The sequence below is a fragment of the Daphnia magna genome, linkage group LG2 (assembly GCF_020631705.1).
Source record: "Daphnia magna isolate NIES linkage group LG2, ASM2063170v1.1, whole genome shotgun sequence".
Lineage (NCBI taxonomy): Eukaryota > Metazoa > Arthropoda > Branchiopoda > Diplostraca > Daphniidae > Daphnia > Daphnia magna.
In genome coordinates this window covers 10,722,688-10,738,600 of record NC_059183.1, presented here as the reverse complement: position 1 = coordinate 10,738,600, position 15,913 = coordinate 10,722,688, and the positions used below count along the sequence as shown (strand labels likewise).

Genomic DNA, 15,913 nt, shown 5'->3' with positions numbered 1-15,913 from the left:
TGCCCTAGAACAGGACCCATGTTGAACTTGGGTTCTCGCTTCGCTCGTTTTGCTGCATTTCGGTTAGCCGCCTTTCTTAGCTGACTTTTTTCTTTTTCCTTCTCTTGCTGAAGCCTTTCCTCTTCACTTTGTGGAGCTGGTTTACGGCCCTTACGAATCATTTTGTCAGTGTGCCTATTAAACTGCAGATTGAATCACACGCGTACAGCAATTACTGAATTAATTAAGAGCACTCTTGACAATTAAGCGGTACAACACGCACGCACACATGCAGTGAGCTAGCTCAGGCGGAGGTGAGCTATTTACAAAAGCCCAGCAGACGCAAAAACATTAAATGCACCCTTCAGCCGCTAGGGGTACCGTACCGTTTACGCGCTCACCCCCGCCTGAGCTCGCTCACCCCCGCCAAAGCTAGCTCACTTCTACTCGCGTTGTCTTCATTTTTACCCTCATACTAAGTTTTTGTTGTAAAAGACAAATCAAATTAAACGACACAGAAAAATTGAAGGCGAGAACGAGGAAAACCTAGGTGGGGAAACCTTTTAATGGCTAGAGCTACTTACGAAAATACGGAAAAAAGAGTCGTTTCGCAGTTTTACCTATTTTTTAAAGTAGCTATTTAGATCTCAGATGCAGGATGTCATCTTTGCCAAACACGAAGACAAAAAGTAACAATTTCAAAGCACTGTTGATATTTAAAACGCAAATTCAGTTGTCAATCAGCAAGATCATGCGATTTCAGTTGATAGATGGCACCCGACAATTTCGAGTTCAGTTGTCAATCAGCAAGAACTTGCGATTTTTGGTTGATAGCTGGCACCGGCGGCCCGCCCAATTCCCCTCCTACCAAAATTTTAATCGCAATATCTTCTTAAATGATTCGTTTTATAAAGAAAAAAATAGATGGTTACAATTGCCTTTCAAAGCTGCATTTAACGATGTTTTTTTTTTCATGAAAATAGCCCACCCGACACCCTTTAACAAGGCGAGATAGGGAAAGAGTCCCGTCTTTAACAATAGAGTAGTCCATGGTATTCCATGTAAAACGCCTTGTGGCTAGGCCACACCCCACGTCACTTTTCGCGAACCCGATTTTTAAGGCTTTTTCGGGCTCACTCCCTCCAAAAGTGCTGCACCATGTGGAGATCTCATGCACTACAACGCTTTCTCTCGAGACCTCCGCTTGGTGCTGGTATTCGAAAACTCTATCGCTCTTGTTAGTGCAATCAGACCTCCGCTTGGTGCAGCACTTTCGGAGAGAGCGAGATAAAAATTCTGGTTTGTGAAAAGTGACGTCGGGAGTAGTGTAGTAGTTTAATCATCTAATCTATGACTGCCAAGAACATGGCTTCTGTCGTCGTCTCGTCGCGATATCCCCTATTCTATTGTAACCAGACCTACTTAATGGTTAAGGCCTGTAAACTTGAATATATCTTCAATGGTGGCGAGGCGTTATCCAGCGACTCAGCGAGAGCTAATCAGAGAAAAAAACATGAGTTAAGACTTCACCATCTGGCGCTCACACTGTTACCTCATTGATAAAACCCTTCTAAAATAAAAACTTGGTCTCCGCGAGTAGTGCTCGGTCCCGGTGCAACATGGGTTGTGTTAACCTTGACCAGCTAACAACGGAAGTTACTGGCGCGACACACACACACACACACACAAATGTATTTTTCTCGCCATCGTGCCAGCACCTTCCGTTATTAAGCTCGTCAAGGTCAAGTCATATTTGCACCGGGGCCGAGACTTATCCGTGAGATGGTGTCGAAGGGTCAAAACCTTCATCGCTTCATCATAGTAGGACTATCTCGGGCCTCTGATATACAACTAGAAATCGATCATCGCGACGTTTCGTGGTGATTCCGAGCGATAACAGCCTACAGCGCGATGCACCTTTTTTGCACAGCCGATGCATTTTCCGGTGCACACTCTCCACAGTGGAGTTTTCTGCAGCGCTGCCATTTCATTTGTTTTTTTCTTCCCTCAATTTTTATTATGTAGTTTATTGTTTATAATTTATTTATTCATATAAATACAATATTTTTACCTATTTTAAATCTTCCATGAATTTAATAGACATCGAGAATGTATGACACATCGGTGTGTTTTTTATTTTATTTACTTTATTGTTACCCAAGTGCCTATGGGTCATCCCTTTTCACGGGGATATTAAATTTTAACGGGAAAACTTAAAGTCACAAATTTAAAACTATTATGGAAATGGCCATATTTCGATAAAATCTTTCCATTTCTGTAAAAAAAGGCTTACAAAAGTACTTATTGGAGTACTAAACTGATTCACCATTTATCGGGTAGGTCAGTGCAGTTTGGCGGGTCTCGCCATCTCTCTGGTAATGTAAATAAATTTTTTGCGGGAAATCTATAACTCCAAAATCTATAAATTTTACATAATTGGATAGCTCTTAATGAGCGCTATCCATTTCTGTAAAGTAATTAAAAGAATTTACATTAAAAAAAAAGTTTTTGACAGAAAGGTTGTTGTAGTTTTTGCGCTCTATGAATATACTCGACTCACTAGACATATGTAAAAATTGTATTTCTTTTTCAAACTTGTTTTCCTAATAATATTTGCTCAACATTATACAGAAATGGATAGCCCTTACCAAGAGCTATCCATTTATGTAAAATTTATTAATTTTGGACCTATGGTTTTCCCGTAACGAATTATTTAAATTTTAAACTAATATCGGGTAGGTCGGTGCGGTTTATTGGGTCTCAGGTAATCCCCCATCTCGCAAGTAATAGGCAATGTTTAAGTATCATTCCTGTTACAGTGCCGGTCCAGTTATAGAACCGGCCTGTGCGCGGTTCTATAACTGAATGGTTCTATAACCAAGCACCCGATCTTAGTGCCACCTATCGTCGGTTCTTTCATCCCTCAAACTTTGACGGTCTTAGAATGTAAGGGCACATAGCAGAGTGGTAATGCTGTTCGCTATGGATCTAGAGTCCCGTGTTCGAACCGCTGCTATGACTAACTTAAAAAGATTTTTAATATATGTGTAATATAGTCTATGGCTATTATGGTGGGGGACCATCCACAGAGAAAGTGGTTTGATGAACTAGAAGAACTGTTGTCATACCAGAAGGAAAAAGAAATTAGAGTTGGTAGAAGGACTGGAATGGAACATGGTGCTAGAAGATAAGAATGAATAGTGAAAGCTATCATAATAAGTTTTAACAATTCCTCAACTTCTTTACCAAGAAAAGGATTCTACCACAAAGAGGATGACCCATCACCAGTAAAAAAAAATGGCAGTTTATTGTACAAACTCGATTAACAAATTGGAAAAAACAAAACAAAATGACACAAAAAGAGTTATAGTCATAAAGGTAATTAAAAAAAGATAAAATTTAACGAAAAGACTTAGTCAAAATCATATCACTTAGTTAAATGGGATCTGATGCCCTGAGCTAATTTTAATAACACGGGATCTTCAATATTTTTTTCTATAGCAGCAACACAATACTTTAATAACATACTTTTAATTGTTTCGTCTGATAACTTTGCAAGGCTATTAACTGAAACTGGATTAGGGGGTGAAGGAGGGGGTTCAACGTTCATTAACGAAGAAGCTTCCGCTTCCGCTTCATTCGAAATGGACCGGTCAAAATTGTCACTGACTTCATTAAAACATTCAACTTCCTGAGCTGCAACAACTTCTGGGTTAGCTTCAAGATGCAACCATCTTTCAATCATACCAGCTCCTGATGATGCACCCTCCTTATGGATTATTTCGGTCAACTCCCCTAGACCCAGAGACTCAAGCTTATTCAAATTGCATGGCTCAATTGAAAAGTTCGAAAAAATGTCGCAGATATCAGTAATGGTACGTCGCTGTAGCTGTGTCCTGTAATCGCGTGCTTTACCAAAACCAATTTCATCTGGAAGGTGCGGAAGACAACGAGAATGGATAAAACACGCAGAAATAGTTGTACTCTCCAGGCACTCCCAGCACTTCTTAACAATTTGTCCAGCATCTAAAACATTAGCCGAGAGATTGAATTGGAGACTTTTTCTTCCCTGCTTGGCCTATTTATAGTATTAAAATAGGAAATGTTTATTATTTAATATGTATAATAGATGTAGATTTTTCTTTGTATATATATATATGATATTAGATAACACAGATATTTATTATTCTTATATTAATCTAGATATTTTAGGCTATTTATTGTTATTTGTATATATCGTATATATTATTTGCTTATTTGATAGTTATTGTCGTATGTAAAGTACCTTTTTTGCTAATTCTTGAAGCTCGTCAAATTTTTCGTACGCATCAATATATCTGGTTAACATTTCCTTTTTGTAGAGTCTTCAAGGCAGAAATTATTCCCTGATCAAGGGGTTCTGTCTTTTGCTCGAAGAGCCTTTGTACCCCTGATGGATTTTCGACATCCTTCCTCACTGCTTACGTACGTACGTGTCGGTAAAGCACGAAAAAACAAGCCCGTTTCGTCCATGTTAAAGACATGAGATGCTCTATAGCATACCAATTTGTCACGAATCGCCTATAAAAAATCAACTAAAGTAATTTAGGATAAAAGTATTTCAAATTTAAAGGAAAAATCTTAATGAGAGGTTCCAATTCAGTTAGGTTAACGTCTCCAGCCTCTCCAAAAAGACGAACACTAGGCCCGATAGAGCAACGCTTCCTCCAATTGCGAAACCACCCGTCAGATGCTTTAAAATTCAAAATTCCTCTATTCTTGGCTTCATGGGATGCACGAGCTTGAATGTGAGCTCGTGAGAGAGAGAGTGGCTTGCATCTGGAAGTAGGATTTCTCATGGCGTTAAACCAATTTAAAACAGCAGCATCCAATTCGGGATAACGCGAATCATTTGACATCCGTTGTTTTGACGGCTTAAACACTTTCCTGCTTGAAAATTCCTTAATGTTTTCTTTGTTTACACTTATTCGATGTATCTGTGATTTCGAAACACCAAACAAAGACGCAATATACTTTTCAGATTTTTTCCCCTCAATAAGTTCGATAACTTTCATTTTGTCTTCCAAAGATAAACATTTTCTTGGTTTGTTCTTACTACGCACATTTACCAACACGGGCTTTCCCATTTCAGACACCAGAACAAAGACGCAGAGAAAAGTAACAAAATGACTAATTTTTTCTATTGTATTTGGTATGAATAACTTTACCGCCTATTATTATTAGTTGGGTCATTGAACCGATGTACAACATTGCCTAAAAAGATAAAACCCATTAGAGTAATATTTTTTTGCATGTTTTAAAAGGCCAAACCCATTCATTCCCGCTATAGAAAATCGATATAGTTCATAATACGGCCAACGGTGGCGCTGAAACACGGCAAAGAAAAATCGGTTCGATAACCGAGCTGGTTCCATAGCTAGGCGGTTCTATAACTGGACCAGCACTGTATTTAAATTTCATTTATTGCTTTGGTATGGGGATAACATAAGACCCGCTAAACCGCACAGAACTAACCGAAGCGTGTTTAAAATTTAAATAATTTTTTACGGTAAAACTGTCCAAAATTAGTCCAAAATTAAGAAATTTTACATAAATGATAGCTCTTGGTAAGGGCTATCTAATCATCTATTTAAGAAAAATTAGATAGAGTTGGTTGTTTAAAGTTCTTTTATAAAGTCTTAATAAATTCAAACTACATATTAAAATTACACTTAAGCAAAAATTTGCACTAATAATTATGCATAGATTGAAAAACACTTTTTTTCAAGAGGGCCTTATGGGACTAAAACACCAGATGGGATTGGGCTGAATTGCGAGATGGGGACGTTCAAATACGACGTCACGCTGTTTTTGGAAAAATTTAACCCCCTCCCCTCCTCGTCACGGACCGTCACAAAACCTCCAACCCCCCTAAACGGCACGTCACAATACTTTTAACCCCACCCCTTTTTTAAATTAATAATTGAGACCAAAAGAAATCGACGTTTTTCAATGAGTCTTTATTAACTTGAGAATTCTGGATCTGGTAGTAGATTAAGAAATGCAGTCGGAAACTCTTTTATGCCTAATACTGAAAAAAATATTAAAGAATATCTTCTTCCCATGGTTACGCTAGATGTTTATCCATCGTGAAGATGGGAACGGTTGTTGAAAAATGATCTGAATCCTCGTTAGGAATAGTAAGGCCGACCAAGTCAAGATCATCTTCGTGAATCCACTTGACTGTTTCCTCTTCTCTCTCTTCTGATATATTAACAGCCATTAATTCCCTCTGTCTCTTAGCAGCAAGTCTTAGAGGTCGAATTTTAACTACTGGTGTAGTAGTAACCGCCTTATGCACAACAAAGTGTGTTTGTAGCACAACTTTGGAAGCAAAATAAACGTGACACTTTGCAAGTGCGCTTCACCAAAGTTTTCTGAACTGACGGACAATAGAGATCAAACGGTAATTTCTTGAACGACCTTGTTGAACGTGGTAGCAGATCGTCCCACTTAAGAGCGAGAGAAACAAACAGAGATGGGAATTGGTGATTCTCTTGATCTGCTCTTGACTCAGGAGCTTTTAATCTTTCTTTTGACTGATGAATTGGTATAGGCAGAATTAAAATCTTGAAGGAATTAGGGAGAAATAGGAGCTTCTTGGCCGAGAGCAGCAAGCTGTGTCGACACATTTCCCAATTTGAGTGAAATATTGTCACACTGGTTGTATTTAAACAAGCACAAACGAATACAACAAGTGATGACTTAATTCTAAACAATGGTTTAACTCGAACAAAAAGGGATAACCATTACCAAAAGTTGGAGAAACGTCTGAAAACCTCTAGGGAAACCACTAACGGAGCCCAGCTTCGGGAGCTCACCCGATGGAGACTCATCTCACGCAGATTCGGGGCAGTGTTTTACACCTTCGCGCGAATTACTCCCCTTCCTGACTGCGTATCTGCGTATCTTTCTTAGAGCGGACTTCTCCCTATAATTTCTTCACCACGATCGCAGCGTTGTCCAAGGAGCGGATGACTCATCTCTGCGAAGAGATAACCAATCTCCTTTTAAACCCGCGACAATCTTGACTGGTCCTCACATGGTTTGCCAACCAGAGCTGGGGTTTTGTCATCAAATTTTCACTTTTGAGCTCTGATTTTTCAGGCTGAATAAATTCAGCAACAGTGGGAAAGCCATCGACCGCGACTGATCACCAAATTTCAGCCAGCTGTTTACCTGTTGATAGTTAGAATTTTTACATAAAGGTAATTTTACATTCTAGCAATGTAAAAATAAAAAATTTACCTTTATATTCGAAGTTATTTTTTTAAAAGACACTATCGACTGTTTTTCCTTGGTCATCAAAAAGGTCGCCGAAATTATCACGGGGAATAATGAGGCCTGATAACTCCTTGCTCAAAGGAGCCATTTTTCTCTCGACTCTATTGAAAACGCTCCTTCCAGGAGCATTAGTAGTGATGAACAAAGCCTCCAGATCGTTCTGAAGGAAATGGTGAATGCCAACCTCAATTGTCTTTTGGAAGCAAGGATTCTCGTCAGGCTCACCATCTACCGTAAAAATAAACACTGGTTTTACGACACCATCACGGTTCTTCGAAAGCTCGTCAAATTCTGGTAGCTGAAAAACTCTTTCAAAGTCTAATACGTGGGCAATTGGGCATAGGCAGTGGATGAAGAATGTTTTCCAGATCATAAAGCTATATAAATGGGCCCTGAAAAGCCAACTGCTGCTGGGCTTCCAATTCCATCTTTTTGAATTTTGATGCCAGCATATGCGGACGGGATTAATTTGTGCTTAGCTGCAACAACCCAATCATGATCGGGAAAACTCACCTGACCCACATAACACAATGCAGTCCGTCGGATGTCCGACAGATGTTGAGGTCGGATGTTGAGTAGGGGAGAGCGGGGTCAAACAGGACAAAAACTTTGTTTTGTCTGTTATTCAGTGTGTAACAATGTTATGCTGAAATAAATTAGATTAGTGTAAAGAACGTTGTTTATATAACATTAGGGAATTTTTTCGTTGCCATACGTTATATAGTTTACGAGTTATTGAATTTTGAAAAATAGGGGTAAAATTGTTGTTGAGGAAAAATGTGGGGATGAAACTGGACAGAGGGTGTCCCATACTGGACACGGTAAATTACACTAAAAGTTTCTAGTAATTAATGTTAAAAAAATGTCCCTAAATACTTTATCAATAGAACATCTATTTTAGCGTAGATTAAATTTCAAAAAAATAAATTAACATGAAGAAAATAAACGAATGAAGTGGGGGGGGGGAGGACTGGACAATTTCGATACCATATGGAGAAGTGGGCGGGGCATCTTAGATATTGCGTGATCGATTCTTGATCGATTGTTAGTAAAACAAATTTTTCGAAGCAGACAATTTTTTTGGACTATGATTGAACCAACTTAGGCTCCGCCCTTAAAAAATCGATTTCGTCCGATTGTACCCCCAAAACCGTGCCCAGTATCACCCCCAATGAGAGTGGATTTTTAATTCATTAACAACTCTTAAACCGTAATTCGTAATATTTTTTTATACCGGCTCTGTATAAGTAAATGAATTAACTAGCTTCTTTAACTATTATGCAACTATTAAGCAATGGACAATAAACTTATTGAAGAAGAACGCATTTCACTTGACCCAAAAAAGCAAATCTGGACGGTAAAAGGCTCAACGGATAAAAAATACTGTTTGGTACTATTAAATTCAACAACGTTGCGCAGGGTCCGACATGTAGCTGTGTTGCTACCACTACTTGCTGCCACATAATGGCGGGAATACTATTCATAAACTGCGTTTGGCAGTTGAAAAAGCAACCCAATAGACCTTCAGCGGATGCTTAGTTGCATCATGTTACGATGTGCGAAAGCACTGCAAAACTAAAAAGCATAAGGAATATATGGAGTTACATTCTGAACAAGATAACGAACGAAATGCAATGCAACAGTACCTTAACTGTAGGCAAAAGAGGAAAGTGTCCGGAATCGAAACACGACTCTGTATGTTCCCACATAGCACACTTCTGCCGTCGGATGTCCGATTAATGGCCGAACACACGTTTGATATCCATGTACTCTATGAATAGTTCCAGGGATGTCCGTTGGATAGCAACTACTGAAGTGCAAATGATTGTTTAAAAATGTGATTTTACGGACGTCCATTCAACAGTCAAGAAGATTTTTGAATGTTTTGTTTTTTTTTTACAAAAAAAAATGTGTTTAAAACTAAAGAGGACTTCAATTTTCCAACACAATGTGTTTAGCTTGGCAAACGGAAGGGTTAGCTTGGTTTTTTTTTTGGGGGGGGGGGGGGGGGGTTAAGACAATCTCTTGGCTTTTTATAAAAATTTTGAAAAAAACTATAACGAGAAGTTAGTTTTTACGATTTAATTTACATTTTTTATATCAGTGATCTAAGTTTTAAATTATTTAAAAATTGTTATAAGCTGATAATTATATAAGGCAGCTGGCAGCCGTTTGGCATCCCCAGCAGCAAACATTTCACAAGTATTTCACAATATTTTGATTCAGTAACAAAATATAGTTGAAATGATTGTGAAAGGTTTTGGCAGAATGGTCAGAGATTCCAACTATGAAGTGGAAGATCCGCGTTCGAATCTTGACTCGGCTTTGTTCATTTCGCTTATATTGTCTTATTTACAGCCAAAAGTAGTCCTGTCGGATGTTCTTAGAATGTCCGACGGCATCTTCCCGGCAGTTCTTGTAATATTCAGTCAATACCCAAGGGACATCCAGTTCAGAAATCAGGCAGTTCCACGGATGTCCGTAGGAAATCACCCTTATCCGTGTTGGATAAACTGTGGATGTCCGTGGTACCGACCTGTGCTATGTGGGTTTATTGCAGAAAACCCCTTAGCTCTCTGTATCTCTGACAGATTGGTTCCGCTTTTTAAATCGATTTCTAACGATAAGACTATTGAGCAGATTTCCACTCGGAAGGCAAAAAGCCGGCAACATAATAAGAGATGGTAAGCGGACAAATGTATTCTTAAGCTGAGAATTTTTAGGTTTTAGTTTCAAAATGCTACTTAGGTTTAGGAGCATTTTTGATCAAGGATCTCCAGGCCACATAAAAAACCACATATTTCGGGGTAATCCCCGACAAAACAACTGATTTCGTGGTGGAAAAAAACTGATATTGTTGTACAGTACTAAGAGTTTGAACAGAGGCGTTTAAACTGTGAGCTGCTCAATCTAGTGAAGTGTACCAATGGTACTGCAGAGGCCATTTGTGATTCTCTACTGACTTTGCTATCTGGAATTAAATGTGACATGAACAACGTCGTGGGCTTTTCAGCAGACACGTGCAAGGCGATGATCGGCGTGAATAATTCAGTTTCAGTGCTTCCTAAGAAGCCCGTCCCCAACATCGTTCTGATACTAAAGTGTGCGTGTCATAGCGTACACCTTATTGCGTCTCATGCGTCAAAAGAGTTACCAAGAGAACTGGAAGGACTTGTTGATTATGTGTTCAACCATTTTGCTCGCAGCCCTAAAAGAAGGGAAAGTTTTGAAGCTTTTGAAGACTTCGGGGACGGCACCAAGGAATGTATTCTTCGACCTTCATCAACCAGGTGGCTAACTTTAAAAAATGCCGTAAATCGTATTCTTCAGCAGTACAACGCCTTATGTGTCTACTTCACTGATGTAGTAGGCGAGGGAAGTTTAAACAAGATCGATAAAACCATGGCCGACATTCTGAAGACACGAGATCTCTTGACGTGGCCAAGAATTTGTCTCTTATGCATTAAGCACCCTAAACAATTTAACACCACGTTTCAGGCCATGCTGCCACTTGTGCAAGAACTCAAGAGAAAGTATGAAAAAATTATTCGTGAGTTCGCCAGTAATTTTATGCACATCGACTACGTCCGTGAAACTTCTTGTAATAGTTTGAATCCTTTGAATAAGGACAACCTTTGGAAATCTTTATCTCGGTAAGGCAGAAAATTTTTTATTTTACAAATAGTTATATATTTGAATTGTGTTTTTTTATTTAGGGATCATTGCTCATAACTCAATTGATGAAGTTAAGGATTCAGCCACTGAAAGTGAATTGGAGGAATATTCAAGTTTCCTTATTATTTCGGTTTTGGAAAACCATTTTGGAAACGATATTGATCGAGATCTATTAGAGCTGCCAGACAAGGAAAATAGTTAGCTGATATGTCCTCTAACATGACACTTATTCTTTTCAGAAATATTCAATTTATCTATTCAATGAATTTATTTTATTTCATTTAATGTAGCGGTATAGAAGAATTTGCCTATCGCAAGACTAAGGAATTTAGCAGCGTAATAGACTCGATCATTTCCGTGATAATTGTAGAAAATTTTCCATAGATACCATTCTGGATATGAAAAATCGATTTGACTTCACCGAGGACATTTTCAAATAGATGAAATGTTGAAACCGGCTAATGCTTGTAACTTGACTACAAGAAATCTCCAACTCTTATTCAAACGCTTTCCGAAGCTAAAAGACTCCTGCGACCCCTTCCCCGCCGAAAATGAATGGAAGGGTCAGGCGATGCTAGGTACCAGTGTTTTTGAAAACTGTGGGTTGGAAACCGAGTCACAGATTGCTACTTTCGGAGTAGAAAGTTATTGGTGTTATGTATTACATTTAAGAAATTCAGCCACCAAAGTATGTTACCAAAATCTCCGAAAATGCATTTCTCTCTTGTTCTGACTTCCAGTCTCCAACGCTTCATCCGAAAGTGTCTTTAGTGCATTTAAAATAATAAAGATCCGAAAAGAAATAGGCTAGAAAAATGTAGCGGTGTCGAGCCTCATGCGAATCAAAGGTTGGCTTAAGCGAAATAATGAACACGCCGATTCTGTTGTCATTTCACCATGCGAGCTAGATGTAATTCTGCAATGGGTAACTGTAGCAGTGACTGGTCTTTTCCTGTCCAAAGCAATCCGCAAGTCACAATTTTCGCTTTTCTTTAAGTTATTAACAAAGTTTTTTTTCACTAAAGTTTAATGATATTTGATAAAAAATATTTCCGAAATGCCAAAATTTCAGCCACAATTCAAAACTGAGAAATAAGATTTTAGAAAAACATGTGAAACAATTTATTTGAGATATCTTTAATAATTATGGCGATTTTTTTTAAATTTTGTGATATTAAATTTTGGGATTTTTTTTTTATTTCAGGAATTTTTTTGGGATTTGACAACCCTGATCCGTGGGCACACTGGAAGTGAGTGACCTCACTTTGGGACAGAAAGGTATGTGGTTGACCAGAGAGGGGTCCCTACTGAGAGAAGTTCCAGATCCATCACAATACCAGTCCGATTCCGAACCACAGGGTGAAGAGTTCTAAGGACACACAGGGCAACCAGGATTCTCGGAATCTGGAAGCAAGGAGTGCTGTAACGAAAGGGGCACACGGTCCGTTATCTGCACGTGAGCAGTGCGAAGATGCTTGTGAGGTAGGGAACAAGAAAATGGTCGACGCACGAACCAGAGCGGGAGGCGAAGAGCGACTGGAAGTGCGGGCCGTCGATAACGATCAGGGATCGCGGACTCGACAAGCAGAGTTCGACGACCATGAGTCGTTTATCCCGCAGATGTCAGTGCCCATTTTCCAGGAAAGAATCGACGCACAAGCCATATCGGCGGAAATGAGACGACAGGAAGCGGAGGGCGTCGGAAGCGAGCAAGTGTCGCATTCTACACAGAGGAAAGCTTTCGACCCAAATTCTCTCGAGACGCAGGGGTCAGTGACAGAGAGCTAGAAGGAGGTGTGGCAAGTGTCAGCGTGGACAGAAAGCACAGTCGACGAGAGACGTACGGTTTTTCTCTCCAGAAAAGGAAGGGGTCCAATTCTTCATTAAAATCTTCTTTGTTCAAGATTTCAATGTACTCCTCTACCTCCCTTTTCAATTCAGCAATATTAGAATCTTCTTGTACAGCGGAAGATGAAGTGTTGACGATTCTTCTATGCTTGAACAGTTGAGTATGCGGATCTGAAATAGAAAGACAATATGGAAAATTTGAAGTTGAATTATTGAATATCAACTAAGAAGAAATTCAAGGATTGAAAAATTTCAATCTAGAAAAATCACATTTAGATTGCGGATTGCGGAGTCTCAGTAGTAAGATAAGGAGTTACTTCAATCTGCTTTGGCAATTTCCCTTGGCTATTTCCTGTTTTATGAAATCCAAAAGTCTACGCTTCCCTTCTTGAAACAATTCTCTGGTTAATTCAAAAGTTTTACTTGGATGGAGTAGAGAGAAAATCAAATAAATTTGATCAGATTCGTCATGTTTTACATCCATAAAGCTTCCAAATCACTTTTTCATCTCCGTAATCCCTACTTTACACAAACGCCTCATACTTGCATCACGGTCCTTTTCTTTCGTGATTTGAAAATGCTCTTCTAGGGACAAGATGGACGGAATTACCGAAGCTGTAGTTGGATAAAGGTCTCCTTCAAGATACAGTACCCACCAAACTATTAGGTACACCCCCCTTTTTTCAGTGCATTCTTATGGCACTACGTGTCTTAAAAAAAGTGCAAATACTCTTGAACGGCTTGGGCTAGATTTTTTGTATTTTTTTCCTGAGTAGATCTAATGATGATCTACATTTTTTATACACACAAAAATGTCGTAGGATTAACCCCCATGGCGCTACGGTATCGTTCACTTTATTAGGTACACCACGTTTTCCCCCATATGCGCCGTGTTAAATACGGCGTTTTCAAAAATATACAAAAAAAACTAAAAATAAAGCTAAAATCTTTTTGTTTGTGCTAAAAGATGCACAATTCTTCACTCTATACTAATCCAAAGTATGATTTACAGCCAAACCAACTAAAAGAACCCTTCTATACACCCCGAAGTTTACCCCCCTCAACATTTTTACGGAAAAATCAAAACTGGCGATGTCGCCACCAGAGGCACTGCAAGATGCGGGCTGTTGCTACCAGCCGCCAGCTTTCACAGAATATGGTTTGAGGTTACTTTAATTCTCTTCGTGAATCACGTAGTTATTTTTATACAAAAAAATGTGTTTGATGGGAAATTTTTATTTGCAAATATTGCGAAAAAGCGAAAAGTTTCAATTTTAATCTTAGTTCCATTAGAAAATAAACAATGAAATATGCAATATGCTATGCGAAAATGAAAATAATCAGATTTTTTAAAATATATTGTGTGTCCTCCCTTGGCTAGTTTTACTGCTCGGCATCGGTCGGCCATTGTGCCGATGTATCGCTGTATTAATTCGGGCGTAATCAAGTTCCAAGCTTTCTCCAGTTCCATCCAAATGGTTCTCACGGTGACTCTGTCGGATTCTTCTAGCCTAGATTTTACAAAATCCCAGACCTGCTCAATAGGATTTAAATCCGGGCTTTGAGGAGGCCAAACCATGCGCTTTAACACTCCTAGACTCAAATAACAAATTTTAGAAAATAATAATTAGGCGAGAAATCATTAGTCTACCTAATTTTTCTTTTCTTTCTAAATATCCTCGACAAAGATGTGACGAATGTTTAGGATCATTGTCTTCTTGATAGACAAATCCTTCTCCGAGTAATCGAAGACCTCCTGGCACTGCCTAGTATAAAATTTTGCTGTCATTTGTGCTAACAAAACAAAAGAGAATTTTTTTTACCTTACGAATCAAAATTTGGTGATAAGTTTGCTTAGTCATGATCCCTTCTATTCTGTGCAGTGGTAAAGCTCTTTTAGCACAAATTGCCCCCCAACACATTACCGAACCCCCTCCAAATTTTACAGTTGGTACAAGGCACTCATTCCTATATCTTTCGCCGGCTTTTCTCCTGACAAATATGCGTCGATGTGTTCCAAAGACTGAACCCAAAAACAGTTCCTCTACATCGAATTTTTCAGTTACTTTCCGGAAACAAACCGATATTTGTTCTGAGCATGAAATGTCGGCTGTTTCGTCCAGCATCATGCAAAATGATGGGAAGATTTTAATTCACTAAAAAGTTTTCTTAAAGTTGAGTGAGCCATAAGTTCCAAAATTTCGTTTGAAATTTCGGGTGGAAGCCACTTATACTTTTCTTCGCGATTTAACCATTTGTTTAATGTTAAACTGTCAGTTGCCCATAATTTGATTAAGCGGTGGAAAATGGAATCTTCTTCTTTTTTTCCTCAAATTGGAATTCCTTGGGTAGCCAGATACTGAAGCGTAGTAAAAATAATCTTGAGGGCATGGCGAGAGTCAGTAGCATCTTTTTTCTTAATTTTATCCATCTGATTGGACACTGATACAATCCCCGTCGCAGATCGAATCATTTATACAGAAACCTTGTGAAAATCCGAATTTTCGTTTCATTTGAATCTGTCCAGTGCTTTTTTCCAGTTGGAAAAGCCATTCACGACAAAATTTAAGTAAGAATCTTTTTCTCGGGATGACGCTGGTAGAGGCATGGCCATTTGCACTGCCCTTTTACACTCAGCACAATATACACAATTTTTATGCGAGTCGAACGATAACCAAGTAAATGTTTGAGCCCACTTATTTTGATATTGCCGACCGTATGGTTTCATACCTTTTCCAGTAGACGCATCCGTATGTGAATCGGGATAAGCCGGCTTTATCAATTCAAATGATGTTTGATCCTGCAAGTTCGGAAGAATCTGAGCAACAGCTTCTGGGGCTTGTCCGTCTTCTTTTTCACAAATATAATTTTTACGGGAATCACAAACTTTATTTATAGTACCCTCGCACCATGTCGCATAATGATGAGTATGCTGAGTTAAAACAGGTTCACTAGATTTTTCGTCACTTAACTTGTTGGGAGCTTCCGTCTAACTCGAATCTGAACCGGCAGGCTGCCGCCGGCAGGCTGCCGGTGCCGGGCCTGTCTACCACAAAGCAGAGAAGCTTAGCGTGGCTAGCAAACGAAA

The 15,913-nt window shown here is 39.0% G+C and overlaps 1 protein-coding gene and 1 pseudogene across 1 annotated transcript; one reads left to right on the top strand and one right to left on the bottom strand.

The window, feature by feature from the left end:
- Window positions 1–2,426: 2,426 nt before the first annotated feature.
- LOC123469912 lies at window positions 2,427–5,105 on the bottom strand (annotated as a pseudogene).
- A 5,185-nt stretch (window positions 5,106–10,290) lies between these two features.
- On the top strand, window positions 10,291–11,179 carry LOC123469911. Its single transcript, XM_045169253.1, has 2 exons — window positions 10,291–10,903; window positions 11,019–11,179. The coding sequence occupies exons 1-2, from the start codon at window positions 10,291–10,293 to the stop codon at window positions 11,177–11,179; spliced, it is 774 nt and encodes a 257-aa protein (XP_045025188.1).
- The last annotated feature ends 4,734 nt before the right edge of the window (window positions 11,180–15,913 follow it).